General features: G+C 41.0%; 1 protein-coding gene across 1 annotated transcript in view; it reads right to left on the bottom strand.

The window, feature by feature from the left end:
• The window catches only part of LOC308409176 (connector enhancer of kinase suppressor of ras 2), a 67,183-nt gene that overhangs the window by 37,685 nt on the left and 8,221 nt on the right, over nucleotides 1–21,277 (bottom strand). Inside the window, exons 2-6 of the mRNA XM_080901740.1 lie at nucleotides 15,397–15,560; nucleotides 8,146–8,348; nucleotides 7,836–7,923; nucleotides 6,614–6,655; nucleotides 1,997–2,116 (exon numbers count right to left, since the gene is read on the bottom strand). Of these exons, the coding sequence (XP_080757866.1) occupies nucleotides 1,997–2,116; nucleotides 6,614–6,655; nucleotides 7,836–7,923; nucleotides 8,146–8,348; nucleotides 15,397–15,560 (617 nt within the window). The remainder of the gene's footprint in view (nucleotides 1–1,996; nucleotides 2,117–6,613; nucleotides 6,656–7,835; nucleotides 7,924–8,145; nucleotides 8,349–15,396; nucleotides 15,561–21,277) is intronic.

Genomic DNA, 21,277 nt, shown 5'->3' with positions numbered 1-21,277 from the left:
ACAGGTAGGCAGGGTGGATTTAGTATAAGAGTACACAGGGAAATACATCATATGTACAGTACTGTGCAAAAGTCTTGAGCTGCCGTTCGTGTTTTTATATTTTGCTAGATAAATGGGAAATAGGTGCACCGGTTTATGAGCGGTTTACACAGTAATATAAGGGAAAAACAGAGTTTGCATAATACTGACAAACTTGATTGTTTAATACAGCATGAACTCTCTTAGCCAAGCTTTATTCTAATTTCTACAAGTAGTCTTCAGGAATAGTTCCCCAGGCTTGCTGAAGGACATTCAAAGCTCTTCTTTGCACGTTGACTGCCCTTTGCTTTGTTCTCTGTAAAGATGATCCCACAATGCTCTAATAACATTGAGGTCCAGGCTCTGTAGAGGCCAATCCATGACTGATAGAGGTCCATTGTGTGATTTTCTACACAGGTATGCTGTTACTGTACTGGAAGTGTGTTTGGGATCATTGCCACGTTGAAAAATGAAGCTGTTGCCAATCAGACACCTTATAGACAAGACACCGGAAGCGAACCAATATTTCCATCCCGAGCAAAATCCACCTTTTCCGGACACTGATCCTGCCGATTCTACTCTATGGATCCGAAACGTGGACGGTGCTCAAAGTGGACCTCAACAAACTCAAAGTTTTCCAGATGCGTTACCTTCGGCAAATATTGCGAGTATCACTTCGAGACCGCCTTCGAAATGAGGACATCCGACGGATGTGCGACAACCAACCACCAATCGAGGAGCAAATTCAAAAACGCAGATCGCGATGGTTTGGCCATGTGTGTCGAATGGACGCGAGCCAACTACCACACCAACTCTTCTGGTGTAAACGACCCACCCAGTGGAGAATCCAACAAATAGCACCAAAGAAAACATGGCTAAAACAGGTCGAAGATGACGTCAGAGATTGCAGAATAAATCTCGACAAGGCCAGGACAATCGCCAACGATCGTCATGCATGGAAACGAGTTGTGAAGGAAATTCGACATCCATTGGCACCCACCATTGGCGTATTGGCTTAGGAGCCGATCCAGGCCTAACGCCAGCTAGGGATCAAAGAAGAAGAACAAGATTGATAGATAAGACACCACCAATGGCTTGAAATGCAGCCTAAACCACGACAGAGCCTCCACCGTGTACATACATGTTGAAAATTACTTGAACAGAAATTTCCAGTTAGGATTCATCACTCCATCAGACCTGTTGCCACATATTTTCAGTCCAGTTCTTGTGTAATTTGCTATCAGTTTCTCTCTGTTTTACATCCTTCCTTGACAGTCACCCTACCACATAGACCATTTCTGATGAGGCTTCAGTGAGCAGTTGGTGGATCAGCTGAAGGACCAGATACATTTCTCAGGTCTTCTGTCAGGTCTTTGCTGGAGGTTTTCCTATTTCTTAAGGACATGACTTCTCGTCTGCTGTAGATAGTTTTTTAGGCTTACCAGTTTGACTTTTGTCCAGGATGCACTGCACACAATGGCAGGATACAAGTTTTTTGTCTAGAACTTCTTTGGCATTTTCAAGACCTCTGCACAGTGCTGCATATTTATCCTTTGACCTGAAAAGTGAGAACTTCAGACCTAGTTAGGAAATATTTGCTGTGAGACTTCAACTGTACAGATGGATCATTTTAAAGGAAAGGCTAACACAAAGTTTCCGGATAGCCAAGAACCACCAAAACACTCAAACCGCCGGTCCAAATTCTGCACTCTTACTTGACTGGGCTTTCTATGAGACTACAGTTTTACGATACTTGCAAAAAATAAACCAAGACCTGGAGCCTGGAAAATGTAAATTAAGAGCTGTATAAGTGCTTCCTGGAAGACTTTTAGGTTAGAAGATGCTATGCAACTACAGGTTGCCTTTCACAGTACAAATATAATTTAATCGATTGTCGAAATAAAGTACTTGTTGATATATGCAGTTTTAAAACAGCCTTAGTTTGTTTGATTGTGTGCATCTTCAAAGAGGTCCTCACCAGGCCTTCGTTTGGCATGATGCTGGTAAGGTGGACCACCTCCAGATGGGCAGACTGAGAGACCAGAGAGTCTGACGACAGAGAGATGATGTGATCGCATATCCCTGCTAAGGTCTTACACTGAAGATGGAGGCAAAGAGAGCAGGGAAAATGACAGGAAGAAAGAAAAAGACAGAAAAAGAGGAAGACAGAAAGTTATTGAGATTGGTTTTGGGCCGCAAGGGATGCTGTGACCTAGCTGGAGGAGGTGAAACAGACATTATTTCATCAGATTGTTCCATGTCGCCACTTCCATCAATCCAGCGCACAAACTGTTTCCTGTCACAGTCCGCCCGCAGGCATGCCCACAAGACACCGTCACAGACAGAACAACACATCAGCCGTACTAGCCAGCCTGAGGTGTTCAGTTGACATTTTCTAACGTCTAAATTACAGAGCACAGTTTCCATTTGTTTTTTTTATCAGTAACATTTGCCTGGATATCAATGAAACAAGCAAAAAAAGAAAAATTGTAAAACTGCTGTATTTTTTCCCCACACTGCACTTAAAGCCTATTCCTAATACAAACAACATTACCCAATCCAAGCAGCACTCACAAAAAGCATTGCCTCACCTTGCCTGTTCTAAATAAACCTTGACTATATTTCAGGCTGTTTGTGTGCTCGGTCACGCATGCAAGTTCATTTATCTTTGCCTTCTAATCTTAGTTGATTGAATGCAGGTGGTTTACAGACACTGTTACCCTGCTTATCCTCCTTCATAGCATCTCTTTGTAGTGCATACACACATGCTAGCACACATGCACACACGCTGAAATGTAACAGGCATACATGGAAGACAGACTACAGCTACAGTATGCTTGTGACTAGCATGGCAGTGATGAACCCTGTATGAAATAATCTTCTGATCTACGTCCTAATGAGCAATTACCAGATTACAGTTACGAAACGAACAGAGGAGATCTTCAGTATACACACATGTGATACACACGGTGTGTGTGTACAGCTCACAGCCTATGATTCATTCAGTGTGAAAGAAAAAGGTGGAGAATCTTCGGCGAGCTGGCTATGTGATGCTGTCTCTCACACACACCTGCATCTTTTTTTCTGAGTCACTTATTTAAAGATCGCCTTGTCTGCTTAGTATTATGTTTATACAGTAATATTATGTTCTAGCCAGCATGTTCACGTTATGTAATGGCATACCCAGCTCAGGCACCAAACAGCATTTTGAGTTTTAGTGAGGGTGGGTTTAAAGGTTGGTTAGGGGTAGAAACAATGAGAAAAGGTGCATTTATAATCCCGTGTATAGAGCCATGCCAAGCTAAAGCTCAAGTGACAATATTGGGGCTGTACTTGTGCTCCTCTTTGATCATTAGACTAATAGTCCTAACCCGGGATTAATGCCGAGTAGAGAGACAAAAAGGCCACCAGTGCGGCTACTCTCAGCTCCTCTAGCTCTGACACCCTGGACCTTGATCTGACACGCCTCCCCAGCACCAGAGCACAGATTATAGGGAGGTTAACTTATGTGGCTGGCTGGCGTGAGATTTAAAAGCAGTCAAACAGAAAGCCAGACATAGTACACTGCCAAACGGATTAAGCTCTGGCGGAATCCCCCTCCTTCAACTGCACCACCACCACATTTCTTATTCCCATTCTCTCATGTGCTTTCATCCTCATCGACTCGCGCCTTCTATCTCATGCACATGTACACACCGAGCACGGTTGCATAATGCATCCTCTGCACATGCATGGTCTCTCACATACTCACACACACACTGCAGCAAGTATCAACCAAGACAGAGCGAAAGATGGAGAGGCAGAGAAGGGAAGAGGAAGAGAGAGAAAGAAGGAGAAAGGCAGGGAGGTGGGAGCGGGAGTCCGGGAGGAAAGGGGGAGAAAACAAGAGAAAGGGAAAACACACAACTAGGACAGTCTTATGTAATTCCTCTCATCCTTATGCATGCATGCACAAAAAACACTCACTCATACACACTTCATGCTCCATCAGACACAGACTCACACATATTCATATCTTATAGCTCTTCTTTTCTATCTTCCTCTCACACACACACACACACACACACACACACACACACACACACACACACACACACACACACACACACACACACACACACACACACACACACTCCTTGTCCATCTGATTGCTGCAGGCCGTGGTCTAAAAGAGAACAGAGTAGCAGTGAGTTTTGCATTATTGAGCAGAAGCTGAGATAGGTACAACTATCACTACAGTAAACAGTCTGTAATCCCCATGCTGGCTATACACTGGAGACTCTTAGATACTGTATGTCTGTCTGAATCAAACTGCATACAGTAGAATACTTGAGTGAAACTGTAAACCCAGTTATGTGAAATGACTGCATTGTAAGTAAGACTTCAGACCGAAATGAGAGCAGAATTTGAAGAATCACTCCCTTTAAAGCATTTCCTTTTAGAATAATCATATATTTATAGAGATTGTTACGATAGGCTATAGTATCGCAGTGTCCTACAGTTATGGTATGTTTACATTTGCTCCACTGTTTTGGAGCTCTGGATGAAAAAGAGCCCGCTGGAAATGTAATTAATCAACCAGTGTTACTCACGGGTGTGTTTAACTCGTTTTCTATCAGAGAGCCCAGTCTAAATCTTCAGTTATAAATATGATCAAATTACTAAAAGCTTACTTAATTTACTTATTTTTTTTATTGCTTTGCTTGTTTTTTTGAAGCTTTGTGCAATGTTGTCTGTAACATGTTACAAAGCAGCAGTACTCAGATTACATTTGCATTGAAATGAGCAACATGATGTTTCCAGTCAATCTGTTACTGTCTCCATTGTTGCGTCAAAAGACAAAAAAGAGAAAAAAAGAGTCTTGCTTGGGGTGATGATAAGTCTGTTAGCTGCTGTCAGCCGCTAACATGCTCTACTTCAAAATTTGAAGAAGCACCTGTGAGTTAAGTGCACCTTGCTGAAGAAGGGTGAGGCTGAAGAGGCGAACATCCTTGCTGCATCTGAGAAACAGGTAGCTTTTAGTAGAAGCTGTAACAAACAGACATAAACCAGCTTGTTGCTGGTTATGTGGTGGAGAAGATGCTACTTATATCCACCTGCTATACCTGGAGGTCAAATCTAAACAATCGGAGATAAATAGTAAATAGTCTGTTTTTTATAAAGTGCTTTGAGTGCTCTAGTAGAGTAGAAACGCACTTTAATGTACCAAGTTACCATCTATACTGAATCACATCTGGCTGCTGTTATTTTGAAGTAAATAATTTTTAATTTCAGGGGTCACTAGGATTCAAATGTTAGAAATATGCTGTTTTCTTCCCTCTAATTCAGTTTCCAGCTACAATAAAATTCCATCGAGTCAATATAACACATTGGCTAGAACTAACCTATTTTTTTTTACCTAGCAGTGCAATAGAAAAACTTTTTTGGGGACAAGTGCGCTTGTCCAAGTCCAAATATAAGTGCCATTCTGTTTCAAAAACAGGGGATAAGATTGGATATTTGTGTTTGTTGTGTGTGCCTGCATGGTTTATCTCACCTTCACTTCATCTTTGTGGAAAACTCACAGTAAATAAGAGCCTGCGAGGAAGCTGGATCTAAAAACAAACAGCTCCTCCTCTCTCTCGCTCTTCATGCTGTTTCCCTCTTTCACACATAAACCTCCCGCACATAACAGACTTAATCATGTGCGGCCCTTAGTCGGGCACTGATGGCTGTGAGCATGTAACTGCGTGTGCAATGGAGCCCTTTAAATATTTGAATTTGCCTGATGTCATTGTCCTGTGTCATTATTGGGGCTGTAACAGCAGAGGTAAATGACAGCTCAACCAAAGAGCTTATGGATTACAGAGTATCCAATGTGCATGTGCAAAAATATGCATTCCTTGAGCGTTTTCTTTGCCAAAAGATGCGTCAACAGTTTTTTCTGTGAGCTCCCCCTGCTAACATTTCATTTGGTTTCCTCCACCTGACCTTGAATGGCAGCAGGAAGTGTCCTAAACCAACTGTCAACCCAAATCAGACACTGGCTGCTCAGTCCGTTTCACACGTGGATGCAGACAGTTCTCCGTCATGGATGCACATATTTGCGCGCATGGACACACAACACGCACACATACTGAAGCTTTCAGAAGGCCTCGGGCTCATTTGCACTTTAACATGCACAAATTTGTGCCACACACTCGACCAAAAACAAACAGTACGCTGAAGTGCACGCACATACATGCCCACACACGCCCACACACAAACACAAACGTCTAACTGAAGCGCACTCAAATGCACCAGTTTAGCTAATACTTTTTTTTTTCTGTTTCACACACAGATTTTCTCTAAATGCTTTAATTTCTCAAAACCGGTGCAGAAGTCTGCCGGTAGATGTGAAATTCTGTTCTTGCAAATACTAGATGGCAGGTTTGTGCAATGAGCCAGCTGCTTGGAAATATGCGGATTACCACGCGCTGCAGTTTCATGTGTGCTGTAACCACATGTGTGACAGTGCAACAATGAAGTAAAGCTAGTTGAGCATGAAAGTTCATTGTTGACCCCAAAAACTGACTGACAACTTTGAATGGTCGCTGATATTATAAGAAAAACTTACCACGTGAAGAATTTTATTCTCTGTCTCATAGACAGTGCAGTCCTGTAGAAAAGAACAAAGAGGAACACATTAAGAAAACATCGATGTGTACATCCGCACTCCAGCTCAAGTGTCTTTCTCTAGTCCAAATATAACATTGAGGAAAGAAGGAAATGAGATGCCCAACAGGAAGAAATGGAAGGCATGTGGACCTGAGCAGTTGGCTATTTTGTTACAACCCCTCTGCATTATGTTTGACAGTAGAGTGACGAGTTTTAGATCTACTCTGGGGTCTGGAGCATCAAATTCATATCTGGATTTATAAAATGACTTTATTTGAAGCTTGACGGAGTGTTATTCACCGACAGCTGATAGGTAATGCATTTCTGAGAAGCCAGCCCACTGAATCCACCAGATGTGCACGGTAGCAGCTAATTAATCTGTCTGATGCATTAGTATGGACAGCGCTGCCACCTTTGTCTGTCTCGCTGCACCCTGGCAGCCACATGTTCATTTGGCCCATTGTGGACCTGCGGTGGTCTCTTTCTCCTCGCTCTTCTTTGGCCCTTGTAACAGGGGATGGGTGTTATCTGCTCGGTTCCAGGACTCATTCTGGGCACAAGTACAAACACACTCTCACACACACTCTAAGCAGGCTCTTACTGGGAGGATATGAATGGGGTCCAAGAGAGGAGACATAGTTTCTGTCCAAACAATGAGATGGCTAAAGTACCAGAGTGAGTATGCTGGATATGTGTGTGTGTGTGTGTGTGTGTGTGTGTGTGTGTGTGTGTGTGTGTGTGTGTGTGTGTGTGTGTGTGTGTGTGTGTGTGTGTGCGCGCGCAATGTGGTGCATTAACATGAGGAATCGAGCCAGAGGGGAAGCAGAAGGAGGACAGGGAATTATAGGGATGAGAGACCTCTGGTTCACTGTTCAACAGAGCCTAAGTTAGGCAAGGGATGATGTCTAACAGTGAGTCGATGAGAATGTTGCTTAAGGCTTTTATTGAGAGCCACTCGTCCCATCAGCCATGCTGCAAACAGCCTGTGGCAATGCATGTAAGTTGCACACGTGCTCAAATCTATAGAAACCAGCTGTAGGCAACAAAAGCTCTATACATATTGATGTCTCCAATCCAATCCTGCTCTAGTGTTGACCCTTAAATTCAAATCATGACCTTTATTTTAATGGATATGGAAATGGTGTATTGTGTGATGTTTGCAGGAATGTGTGTGAAAGCACCTGTTGTACAATGGTGGTTAATTCTAGGCAGAGCTGCACAATGTTGTTCTTCAGTAATGAATACTCTGTCACACTGGCAAACGGAGACCTAAGAAAATAAAGAATAATAGAGATCATAACCTGAGAAATGTTTCTGCTGTGTAAAAACAAAACATCCAACAATTTTAGAGAAAAAATGTTTGCCTGAACAATTTTTGAGAAATATTGGCATTTGGTGTTTTTTTTTTAAATATTTGCAATTTCATTTATTCATTAACACTGTAATTTAAAAAAAAAAAAAACAATCTAATCTCCATATGTTATCCCCCACCTGTCAAGCCAAGCTAGCAAGTTCTTGGCTGCACCAATTAGATCCACCACTGAAGTGAGAAAATCATTTGGTAGCCTTCGGGAAGCTCGCCCATCATAATGGCCGCCCCTCCGTCTGCCGAGGATGAAATTTTGGAGGTTCTTTGCTGAAGCGTTGAGTTTGTGGGATAGAGTCCGGAGGTTCTCTGTCTCTAGTCCGTAGTTCTGCAGGACAAACAGACAAACTGAGATCAGAAAATATGTTTATCCTGAGAATTTGAAGTTGGATAAAAACGTCACGACCTTCTGTGGAGTCAGGAGCTTTGCCAAAGAGCAAGGAGCTTAACTTAAGTTAGCTAATGTAGGGATTAGAAGACATACATATATACATATATACAAAAACCTAAATATGTATATATATATATTTCAAAAGGTCTGGAAAGAGGAAATATATACATAGGGTTTTGGGTTGCTGATTTTTTTAAAAACTCTGGATAAAATCATGCTAGCTTTTTCCTAAGTTAAGCTAACCTGACTAGCTAGAGGCACTGACATGCATATTTTTGTTCTGTTCAAGAATAGTGAGGCTAGCTATCACCTTCTGCTAGTCTGTATTTTAGTCCAATATACTTTATCTGTATAACAGACATGATATACAGTCAGTGAATAACTGTATCATCTGATATCTCTGAATGAATACTTTATCAGTTTCTCACATCATTGTGGACGATTGGCCCTCTCTTTATCACAACCTCGTTTCACTTCGTTCATTTAGTTCTCTTAAGGTCCAGCCAGAGCATTTCACTCAGGTTGAGGTCTGGATTTTGAAATGCTTTTATTTTTTTTATCTATATTTTAATTCTATTGTAGATTTACTGCTGCACTTGATATCAATTTTCTGTTGCATAACCCACGATTAGCTAACATTTTACTGTCAGACAAATGCTGTCACTTTCTAGAGTCACACCTGACTCTAGAATTCTTTGATGAGCTCATGGTCAGATTTCAGTCAGGTGCCCAGATGCTGTCACTGCAGACCAAGCTGAAATCATCACCCTCCACTGCCATGCTCGACAGTTGGTATGAGCTGTTTTGCCAAATGTGGCACTGTGCAACACATCTCATCTTTATTCCCCCACTCCCATGTAGAAAATGTATATGAAAGAAAAGGCTTTGTACTGTCATCAGCTTTTACACTCAGCACGCTAACTGAGGCCTGTAGAGTCTGAGATGTTTCTCAAAGTGTATTTAGTTTTTCACTGGGTTGCAGAGATGTCTGTGAAAAGTCTTTTTACATGTCTGTAGCTAGTGATAGATAAGCCTAATTTACTCGAAGACTAAGTGTTTGAAAAATATTTGTATATTTTGTAAGAGTATTTATTTTTTAAATACTTTTTTATACTTATTATTTAAAGCTATGATCTTTACACAAGTCTTAGCTGATCATGTGCAAAGATCATATTTAAGAAACATGAGTTAAATAAAAACTTATTCCGGGTGAAATTACATGAAATTTAAAAATGTCATCTGGGAATTACTAATAATCATTCATACAGCCACTAACTGCACTAATAGAAAAACACTGAGCTGGCTGAGTAGCCCATTACTGCACTGGGACCCTTTTAAATAAACAAACACACATCCACTAATCCACACTGTGCTCACCATCCCAGGCACCTCAAGTCATGTCCTGTATGACGGAGCCTGATTCCTGCTGACATAAATGCCACACACACACACACACACACACACACACGCACGCACGCACGCACGCACGCACGCACGCACGCACGCACGCACGCACGCACGCACGCCTCCTTGTGTAGTCAGATCCACAGGCTGAGCTAGACGTATCTATTCCTCCTCTGCCTCTAGATCTATTCTACACAGTCACGACCACAGTGACTACAAAGGATGGAGGGTTTCACAGTGGCAGCAGAGAGAGAGAAAGAGAGAGATGAGGCAACTAAAGAAGTAAAGAGGCAGAAGACAAGAAGGGGGGAGCGAGACGAACAGAGACCGTACCCAGCTATGCATCTTGCTGAAACTGGGTCATGCATACACTGTGTTCTGGATAATCTCCTGTGCGAATGCAGATGCATGCATGTACATAGAGTGAATGTGTTTGCACAGCTGTAATTAGGCTGTCATATGATTCAGTCTAGAGCTGTGTGCTGCTCTTTGCAGGCTACAGAGCGCTTGAGATGAAGCGGGGGAATAAAAGCGCATGAATGACTTTGACTTTGGAGAAAGAGAGAAGTAATTTTAGCAATGCTTGCGTGTGTGTGTGTGAGTGTGTGTGATGGAGAGAGTGTGCCAGATCAATACAGTAAGAGAGCGATGCCATTAGAGTACCACCCATCCACCCCACCCCCTGCCATTCATGTCAATGTGGTTACCATAGCAGCCATGTTTGGAGTGGCCTCTTTGCTATGCTGGTATTTCTGCTATTGTTCGTACACTGAGTCACAATCACACATCATTTATGACATGTTTGGGTAAAAGAGGGACTTAACTATAAAACCCTGTTGAAAAGTAAAGTATTGCTCAGCTGCAGATTCCTCGGTCAAAGCTTTTGCACTATGCTTGCACCAAAATGTAGAATGTCTATCAATCATAGAAAGAATATATCCATCGTGCCCATGTTGCTTTCTGCAAAAAGATTTGGCCTCAATGCTCAAATTAGTCAGATGGATTCTGTGCAACCAATGAATTTTATATTTTTACTGCAGGCTTTTTGCATCTCTTCAAAATAAGTCCTGCTGTAATTTTTGTGACTGTTGAGCACTGCATTTAATATAACGGTGATTTTTTTTTAACCTTGATTGTCAGGGACATCTATTTACAGTTCAGTGAGTTAAATAAATGTTTAAAAACAGAGCTACATATAGCTTGATTTGTTTGTAATGGCCCCTTTTGTAAGTCTATTCCAAACTACTTGGTAAACAGTTAAAAGACCAAGTAATACACCAAGCATGAGCTGGTAAGCATGGTAAGAAATAAATGTTGCAACTAACTTTGTTTTGCAGTCACAAGATAGCACTGAGAAGGACCCACAAATGAAAGAGGTGCAGGGAGAGATGAAAGTAGAATAAAGGAAATGACAAAAAGCAGATTTGGAGAGTTAGAAACAAAAAGAAAAAATATGTATTATCAGTGAAGATTATGACAAAACAACTTTAATTGTTAAGTTACGAAAAGCTAATCACAATCAATCTCATAAACTCACCCAAAGTGTCAAAGTGAGAATCTTTCATGGCTGCCGCTGTTTCAATACACAGATACGTGCTCAGTCCAAAACTTATCTCATGTTACAGTGAGAAAGAAATTCCTTAATGAAGAGCAAAAGTGATAGATGATTGTGATAAAAGCTCTCACTGACATGTTTGTTTTCCAGTGGACAGTTTCTCAGCCTTTAGTTCACACAAATCTTTCAAACCACAGACACATTCAGTAAATAGTCACTCTTGCTTCTGTCATTTGCTCTACAATTTCACATTTATAACAAACTGAAAAAAAAAGAGTCTCCAACAAGTCGGAGTGACATGACTCACCAGACGGCCTAATGAATTTAGCCGTTCAGACAAAAAAATTTACAGGAGCTAAGGTTTAATTTGTTGCTTAAAGCTGTTTGTGAAAGTCTTTCCTCTGAGTTTATGAAGTACCTGTAGCACCAGACAGCACCAGGATCCTCCCACAGGTGTCTCCAAATGAAGAGAGGTAGTTACACACACTTACTCATGTAATTAAATAGCTTTAATTATTAATTATTCCCCACCCACAAAATTAGAGAGAGTTAGGTCAGAACCTAAAGGCTATGTATACTATGCACTTTTTAACTTTTTAGACAGGTGAGTTGTCACGCAGATAGCCAGAGTGCATCGCTGTCCTTGGGATAAATCCTGAGCTAATATCACACCTATATAAGGCTGATGGTTTAGATCTGATGGATGTTTTTTTACAGGATACAAAGGGCAAACGTTAGGTAGTGCAGGATAAAGCAAGTGCAGGGTGGTACTTAGGTAGCATCTAAGTAGCACCCCTGTATAGTCCTGAGACCAGTTTTCCAGTGCTTTTCTCGTGTACGTTTATTTGAAGAGGAAAAAACTTCCACGGGACACCGATGAGAAAAGATACAAACAAAAATTTTTTCCACAGCTTGTAAATCTTCTTACAGGAGTAATCAGGTCTAAGTTATCCTCAACAACAAACATACTACGGTAGAAAAACCGTGTGGCTCCCTCCCGGGATTTTAACTACAAACCAAGCCTTTAAGGCACATGTATTCACAGTTTTACTTAACCAAGCCAACACGAATGCAAGAAAATAATTTTAGTTCAATTATAACCGTGAATTTACTTATTAAATTATTAATTACACAAAACAAGTTTAACAACAAATATAAATACTGAAGTATATGAGCTATATTAACCTGGCTCCCACAACCCTGTTCACATAAATGGCCACCTTAGCTACTTAGGTAGCCTAAGTAGCCTGACTGTTAAAGTCGATTTAATTAATCAGTTAAAGCAGAACACATAATGTATACTGCAGTACAACCCTCACTATTAAATAGTGAGGGTTGTACTGCAGTACAACAAACTTGTTTGTATTTTTGTCCTGTAACTTTAATGGCACCAATATCTTTGTCTTTCATGTTAGGAAGGAGCAGTAATTTTGTTTTTTAAGTTATTTCCAAGCACAGCTTGCTGAAAATTCACTACCCACATATTCTACTTAGTATACACGCTGGGGGCAAAATTTGATTGCACAGGCATAAAAGAAGGAACGTTTCTACAATTACAGCAAGACTGAAAGCTCAGTCAGTTCTTGAAACCTGCATTGATCAAGATCAACAGACAGACCAGAGAGGGATCCCAGCTGAACCATGGGAGCCAACTTCATCTCTTCTTTATGACCAGACATTTCATTTCCTTTTATCGTCCAAATATTCAGGATCTACATGAACCACAGAGCTGTGGCGCTCAAGTTTTTCCTCACTAAATATGTTTTTTTTTTAAAGATTTGGATTTATTGGGTTTAATATGGGTTTATTTATTCTTTTTTTATTAGCCAAAATAATTGGAATCATAACGACGTCCCTGCAAGAGAGACTGGGCAAGGAATGAGCAGTGGCATGATCAGACAAGCTGTACACCTGCCAACAGATTACCCAGATTTTCTAAACATACCAAAAAATGTTGGTACTAATCCCTCTGAACATAAAAAAAACTGTGTGTGCACAATGCAGCCTATTTGTAGTCTTAGCATTACAATTGTCAGTTTGGATAATATTTCTGTGCTGTTTTTAAGTACACTATAAAAACGGGTAAATGTGGGCTATATTTAAACATGCCTGACTGTGTGTGCTTTCCCATCAGACGCTGACCCATTCATCAGTCTCACTAATTATCAGTGCAACTGATCGGAATGACGCCAAACAAATAAAAAGTAAAAGTACTCACAGCGGTAGCTTCAGTGGCTCATTTTGTCTGATACTCAGAATTTATGTCCGTGAGAAATTTCCGGACATATGGTGATTGCTACTGCTGGACTCTCATTCCCATACTGGAACATTTGAATGAGAAGAGGTGCTGATTAGCACACACACACACGACCATGTATGCACACACACACACACACACACTGACACACACATTCAAACAGCCCCAACTAATCCACCCATGTGTGCATGGGAGATAAGGTGCATCCTGCATACTCTTTCTACATTCTCTCTCTCTCTCCCATTCCCTCTCACCCTCGCTTTCTCTCTCTGGGAGAGTAGCACCTAATTCTCCCTAATTCTCTAATCCCGGGCAGGGCCGCTGCACATACAGTCAGCAATGACCGAGGAAGTACACACAAAGCGAGGCCTGAATGATTTTCTTTTTTTTTCAGTCATTTCTTAAGCCAATATCAATAACTGGTGGAGGAAAATAAACAAAAAACAACATATATACCTTTGAACCTGTTAGTATTTCTGTGAGTTATAAAAGAAGAAAACTCATAGTCACATCTTAAAGTAACTGGGAAAAAGGAGCAAATATCTTCTTGTAAAACCTACTTGCACATAATGTACTTTTTAAAAATCAGCTTCAACACTAGAACCAGCTATGGTTTAAAACCTTTAACAGGATACAATAACTTTATCCTAACAAAAAACAGCAGTTTACTTGATATCTCATATATCTAGATAATGTATTATTTTATATATCTAAACAAAACCAGAAGAAACTATAATACATTGTGGTATCCAAACAGGTGCAGTAGTTCATAGTGCTCCCTGACTTTGTCAAATCCATCTACATGTCGTTACAGGAGGGTTGTTGACATGGTGGCTAATCAATGAACCCGAAACCTTTAAATGAGTTGATTTTAACAGATTTTCCATATGTTTTATGCACTAGACAATGATTGTTCTTTGGTGAAATGTTCACCTATCATATATACACATACATACACTCACCAGTCACCTTATTAGGTACACCAGACTGAAACCACTTCTGCCTGCAGAACTGCCTTAACTTTGAGGCACAAATTCAACAAGGTGCTGGAGACATTCCTCAGAGATTTTGGTCAATATTAACACGACAGCATCACACAGTTGGTTCACATTAGTTGGCTTCACATCCATAAAGTCAAACTCCCATTCCACCACATCCCAAAGATGCTCTACCAGATTGAGATCTGCTGACTTTAGAGGCCAATTGAGTGCCGTGAACTCACTGACATGTTCAAGAAACCAGCTTGAGATGATCTGAGCTTTGTGACATGACAAAGCAGCCATCACTGTGGTCACACTGTGGATGCTGTGGTCACAAAGGGATGCACATGGGATGGCTCAGTTGGTGCTAAGGAAATATTCCCCACACGGTCTGTGTAGGTTCTCCGTCATCCCAGTAATGGTAGTCTAAGGAGCTTGGAAAGAAAGCGCCTGGACTTTTTACAGTTTAAGCAAGAAACTTAGAGAAGTCCAGTGGCTTTCTTTCCCAGCTCCTTGGATATTCCCCACACCATTACACCACCGCCAGCCTGAACCTTTGATACAAGGCAGGACGGAGCCATGCTTTCATCTTTATATGTAGATGTTTTCCTTAAAGAGCAGTTGAACGCGTGTGCCTGAAAAAATGACTAATGAGTGTATTTTTAAGCTTATTTTATCTCAGCAATAACTATAACTAACTAATAGCTATAAAAGAAGATAACAAGCATATCTAGGAGCTTGTTGACCATCACTCCATCCAGTACTGTGCATTTAAAATCATAGGCTGACCAGGGCGCAGAGGAGGTCCACGGCTTCCAGGATGAGCTCCTGGTGTCCTATCCTGGTGACACCCAGCTCCTCCAGCTCCTGATGGGTGATGTGAAGCAGCTGCTCTCCTCCCATCTGCTCCCGCTCGAAACTCTTGATGTACTGCTGGAGACAGTCATCCAGACCTAAGGAGAGTGGAGACAGACACAGATTAGGATGTGTTGATGTATCTGTCGTCTATCACTTTGCGCAGCTGTATATAGAAAAATATTTATATTGGCTTCAATCAGTGATTTAGAAGGCTTTCTGCTCTGAGACAAAGACGGAAAACACGATTAGGAAATATTGTCCCAGACATGACTGACTGACACAAGAATGAGCTCCTTTCCCGAGACCGAATCCTGGCTTACTTTGATGCAACACTGTAGTCAGGCATAAAAACATGCAAATTGTGCCTGCCAAATAGAAAGTAAAGATAAACAGCAGCCTCAAGCCAGGAGCTCTGACTGATCTATGAGCAACTTACTGACAGCTAGAAAACACATCTGTTGGTACACCTTTTCTGTACGGGATGATAAGCTTGATGAGGGAAAAAAAAAGTCTTTTCTCACCACTGCTTTTAACATTCAAGAGGCAATAAAAGAGATTTTAGAGCGAAAAGAATCTATTTCACACATATTTTGCATAATTAAAGAGCCATTCGAAAGAAAACGAGGAAGATGCGAACAATAAATCGACGTATGACTTGCTGCTGTTACGCTGTGGCTGCCTGCTTTGCACAGAGCCAATCAGCTGCACATAGGCGTGGTGGATACAATTGATCGGTAAGAGCCTCTGGCTTTGATTCAAATATAGTCAGCAAAAAAGGCGCATCTCCCCACAGATCTAATGAACGAGCCCGCTCCAAAACGAGCAAACACAGAGCAAAAAAGTTGCACAAGAGTAAGCAAATCCATGCGCACACACATGCACAGAACCACAGTTAAACACATAAGGTACACTCACTCCCCCTATGAGCATGGACTTCAAACACAATGCAATTACAGCTAGTGTTGCTCTTCAGGGTCTTGACACCTCTGTGGATGCCCGTTGTTAAAGCCTAGCAGAGCTGTGAGGAAAACACTGATGCCCGAGGGATGCAAAGCTTAAGAGCAGACAGTGCGGTAGCACCTCAACAAAGTCACCACACATGCGTATATAGAGTACACACACTCGAGCGAGATATCTCTTGGTCTTCGTGTGCCATGGGAGATACCAGAACGGGGGGAAAAAGCCTGCTGTTGCTCTGAGTGACATGCAGACAAAGTGTTGTTACATATAGCACAGCAGAGCCATTTCAAAAGCAACACATCAGTGACACCGGTAGCAACACAAGTGGAAACTGTTTAATAGAATAAGTTCCCCGTGGAAAAGCCCTAATGGCCCACATGTAAGCATGTGTTTCACAGGTAATGATACAGTGTTGCAACGTGGAAGGCTTGTGTGATAACTTAGTCTGCACATGAATTAGGTGCATATGAGGATTTGTTTTCATATAGGCAATATTAGTACACATCAATACCGTTATTCAAGTACTATATTATAATTATTATGTTGCACACAATACAAAATTGAGGTACTGGTGCTTCTACCAGTTGTGTATTCCTGTTTTAAACAATTCATGCTTTCAAATTCAACCGAACAACTACTACTGTTATAACTTGTTATTTTTCTCATTTTATATATACGAACTTATTGGAAGTTACCCGTTTACTTTTTAATGCACAGGTACAATCCATAATCTGTACTTTTTTCTAAATATTCTATTTAAACGTCTTCCAGTAGCCTGCTCTGTCTGCACACTACAACCTGGTTTTGCCACTTTTATCTGTACTTTAATCTTAATAACTGTACAGTACTCTGTTTTTGTAACTATTGTCCATCATGTAAATATTTTTTTTCTGTAAAAATTGTGTGTGTTTGTTTTCGGTGTCCTGTTCTGTTTGTATATGTGCTTTTCTTTTGCTGCTGTTACAACCAAATTTCCTCTAGTGGGACATTTAAAGGATTATTCTATTCTAAATAAAAAAATATTTATGGCTTTTTAGAAAAAATCTTAAGAAATTATAACATTAAATGCAAAACATTTGATACACCTTTAAGATATAAGACATGGCCAGGTTAGACATATTAGATGGTGTGTAAACTGTTTTGAACTATTTCTCTCCATTTTGCTAGGAATATAGGAAATTAAAATAATTAAAATACAGGATATGTAAGGTAAAAAAACAAACAAAAAAACCCAGTTTGTATGAGTCAATATTTGATTTGACAACCTTTACTCTTCATCACAGCCTGAACTCTCCCAGGCAAACTTTCTTGTCATTTCTTTAAGTCGTCTTCAGGAATAATTCTCCAGGCTTCTTGAAGAACGTTCAAAGCTTTTCTTTGGCTGTTGGCTGTGTTCTGTTCTGTTCTCTATAAAGATGATCCCACACTGCTTCAATAATGTTGAGGTCAGAGCTCTGGGCTGGTGAGTCCATGATTGATAGTGTCATGGATTGGTGTGTTTTTCTTTCCAGTAATGCTTTTACTGCATCGTTAGTGTATTTGGGGTCATTGCCGTGCTGAAAAGTGAAGCTGTTGCCAGTGAGATTCATTCATTCATTAATTTCTGCGCTCATAATTTCATCAATTCTGACAAGATCTCCAACACCACTGACTGAAATGCATCCCAAACCATGACAGAGCCTCCATCCTGTTTTTTATAGATGGCTGCAAACACTCACTGTCATGCCTCTACCTTGACCATACATACATGATGATTTGAACCAAAAATGTTACATTTGGATTCATCGATATATCAGACCTGTTGCCACTTATTTTCAGTGGTGTTCTTGTGTAATCTGGCATGCCTCAGCCTGTTTCTCCCTCCTCCTCCACAGAGACCATTTCTGATCAGTACAACAGTAAATGGAACAACTGAAGGGCCAGATGCATCTTTTGGTCCTCCGTCAGGTCTTCACTGGATTTTTTCTTGTTTCTTAAGAATGTGCACGAATTTCAGATACTGTTCAACTGATGCACATTTCTTTTTGGCCTGCAGCTTTTTCGACTTCTCCACTTTCCTGAAATTTTTTTTCACACTGCACAAAAGTATGCCAAACATGACAAGTTTTAGTTCTTTGGGAATCACAGTGTTGGTGCAAAAATACTATTTCCTGCGTTTGGCAGTTTTTAAAGATTCAGCTAAAGAAATTGTATGTCTTTGCATTACAGTTTAACACTTTGCTAAGTTGTCTGCTGTGTTTAGATGCAGTGCTGGTTTGCCCTTTGAGTTGTTTCTGTCATGATCCTGGGTCGTTGACCCAGCGTTTTGTGTTTCTTTTTGGGTTCATCTTGTGTTTGGTGTTTATTCTGATTCTGTATTAATTCTTTGGGTTGGTTGTCGTGTTTATTATCCCTACCTGTGTCTCCCCTCTGTGCTCCGTTCAGGTCCCTGTGTTTTTGTTGCAAAACAGTCTGGGTGTTTCCGGTTTTACTTTGTAGGTCTGCCTCTCATCATGTCCATTAGTATCAGCTGTGTCCACCCCTGCATGTCATCTCCTCATTACCTAGTGTGTATTTATAGTGTGTGTTGGCTTCTGTTCATCGTCGGATCGTCTGTGTTTCTCGGTGTAACTACGTCTCTCTGCATTGGCCGCTCCCTGTTTCATGCTTAGGTTTGTTATTTAGTTTTCCCAGTCTAGGTTTTTTCAGTTATTCGTCTTGTCTCACTACCTGTTCAGTCGCTCCACTTCTGCAAATAAAACTTCATTCTCATCACCAGTCAACTGCCTGCATTTTGGGTTCTTTTCCTCCTACACCACACGGCTCACGCCAGCAGCCGTGACAGTTTCTTTTTATCCTCGAATGATTCATTGGTCACTGTTATGTGGCTTAACAAACAAACTGAAAAAACATCCCTCTGAAAATGGTCAAATATAAGAACTGGAGTTTAAATGAGTGAAAAAGCAGCCAATGCCTAAAGAAAAACCTTGAAAAGAGCTTCAGAACAGCTGGAGAACTATTACTAAAGGCCACTTTAAAAAATTACAAGAAACTCCATTTGTTTTACAAGACTGCTCTTGTTGACAAATGCTTGAGTAAGGCCAAGTGCAGTGCTATATTCTAGTATTATATTCAAATTAGCTTTAGTTTTTCTTTGAATACACCCTGTTCATTGCTGTGGTAAGACAGTCTAGTACAGTCTCATAAATCATCACCAGAGCTGGCAGAGACACGCACAAGTGGACTCGCTCTGCAGTCTCCTTTAGCCGGCCGCCAGCTTTAGAAGTAGAGAACATGGAGATAAAGCAGAAAGACAGCCTGCAGCTAATAAATAGGGTGCCTGAATATTTTACTCCTGACCCTCACTGTGAGAGGCGAGGGAAGAAAAAACTGTGCTGGCTATCTCACAGATGGAAGTCTTTATGTCCACAAGAAAGGTGAGCCTTCCTCTCCAACTAATACCTCTCTTTTTCTGCCACTCCCTCCGTGCCCTTGTCCTTCCCCATTTCTCCTTCCGGCGCAAGGGAAACACATTTTAATAGGGACCACGTGATGCAATCGGGCCCCTTTATAGCTTATTCCATCACGACGCGAATGAGATTTCTGGTGACAGTGTAATATCTTCATTGCACGTTTAAGATCGTTTGAGGGTGGAAGAAAGAGTTTTAGGCACTTAAGATTATCTCTGTCCGGGATTACACGAAGAAGGAGAAGACACCGAGACAGCCTAAATCCACACAAGACGCTTGGACACTCTCCCTGCCAAGTATCCCAAAAAACTCTCAACCTAATGGAATAATTGCGTAAATCAATTTTTGATTAGATTTGTTTTTTTATTCTGGACTAATCGATAAATAAATTTTTTTAAAGCCAACTCATTGTGCTTGAAGTGCATAAGGATTATAATCACAGTACTGTAAATTATATGGAGATGTGATGAATGAAGAATCAGAGGTCCAGGCTGACTAAGAGCGCCTCCTGGGGAAAACCACCTACTATACCATAGCTATAGTATTTCCCACCTCTGCAACACACACACATTTAGATGCAAAGAGATTATGCACACACATTGTAAGGAGATTTTTTTTTTTTTCAAATATATGCACTTACACACGCTCGCACTCGCATATGCATTAAAACGCACGCATACATCCACAGAGTGACACACAGCTGCTAGCCAATCAGATGAGCCAGAATGCTTTCCCCCCCTAGAGGGCAAACAGCTGATCCGGGTTCATCTGCCGAGTTCATGTGCCAGCTGGAAATAGCACATGGCGCACAAACGCTGCCACGAACAAGCGCTATAAGAGACGAGCTTTCTCAGCACCATAACCTCACCACATCGTTAATGATATTAAAATGTTGTATACTCAGATGACACAACTGCGCCACAGCGAGTGTGTGAGATGCAGTCACTGCATCCTCAGACAGTTTGCAGTGTTCAGAAAATATGAAAACTGACCTCACTCTCCTGTGCAGGACAAACAAGCCCAACCGAAATACACAAAAAGCAATTTTGAATGTGAAATGTCTTTCATAGTCATAAGCTTGTTCTCGTACCCTCTGGGAAATATTCAAAGGAATAAGATGTTTTATCATAGCTTATTTGTAATTATTCTCCAGTGGGCTCAGGCCACTCAGTGTCTTTCCAGTAACTGTTGTTTATTTGCCCGACACAGTTCAGGAACTGTAGTTGCTGAGTCTCAGCATCGCTCGTAACGTCTCTGATTTCTGCACCTCAGATGACATCTGGTAACAGAAATGTGTCAACTGTCAACAGTGTGACTTCTCAGACAGTTTTGATCGATAGTATTTTTTTTCTTTTCAAATCAAGGCTACTGCCTGCAGCCTGACATAAAATGACATCCCGAGT

The sequence above is a fragment of the Rhamphochromis sp. 'chilingali' genome (genome assembly GCF_963969265.1).
Source record: "Rhamphochromis sp. 'chilingali' genome assembly, chromosome: 13".
Classification (NCBI taxonomy): domain Eukaryota; kingdom Metazoa; phylum Chordata; class Actinopteri; order Cichliformes; family Cichlidae; genus Rhamphochromis; species Rhamphochromis sp. 'chilingali'.
The sequence above is the reverse complement of the archived record's forward strand: the minus strand, read 5'-3'. Positions and strand labels throughout refer to the sequence as shown.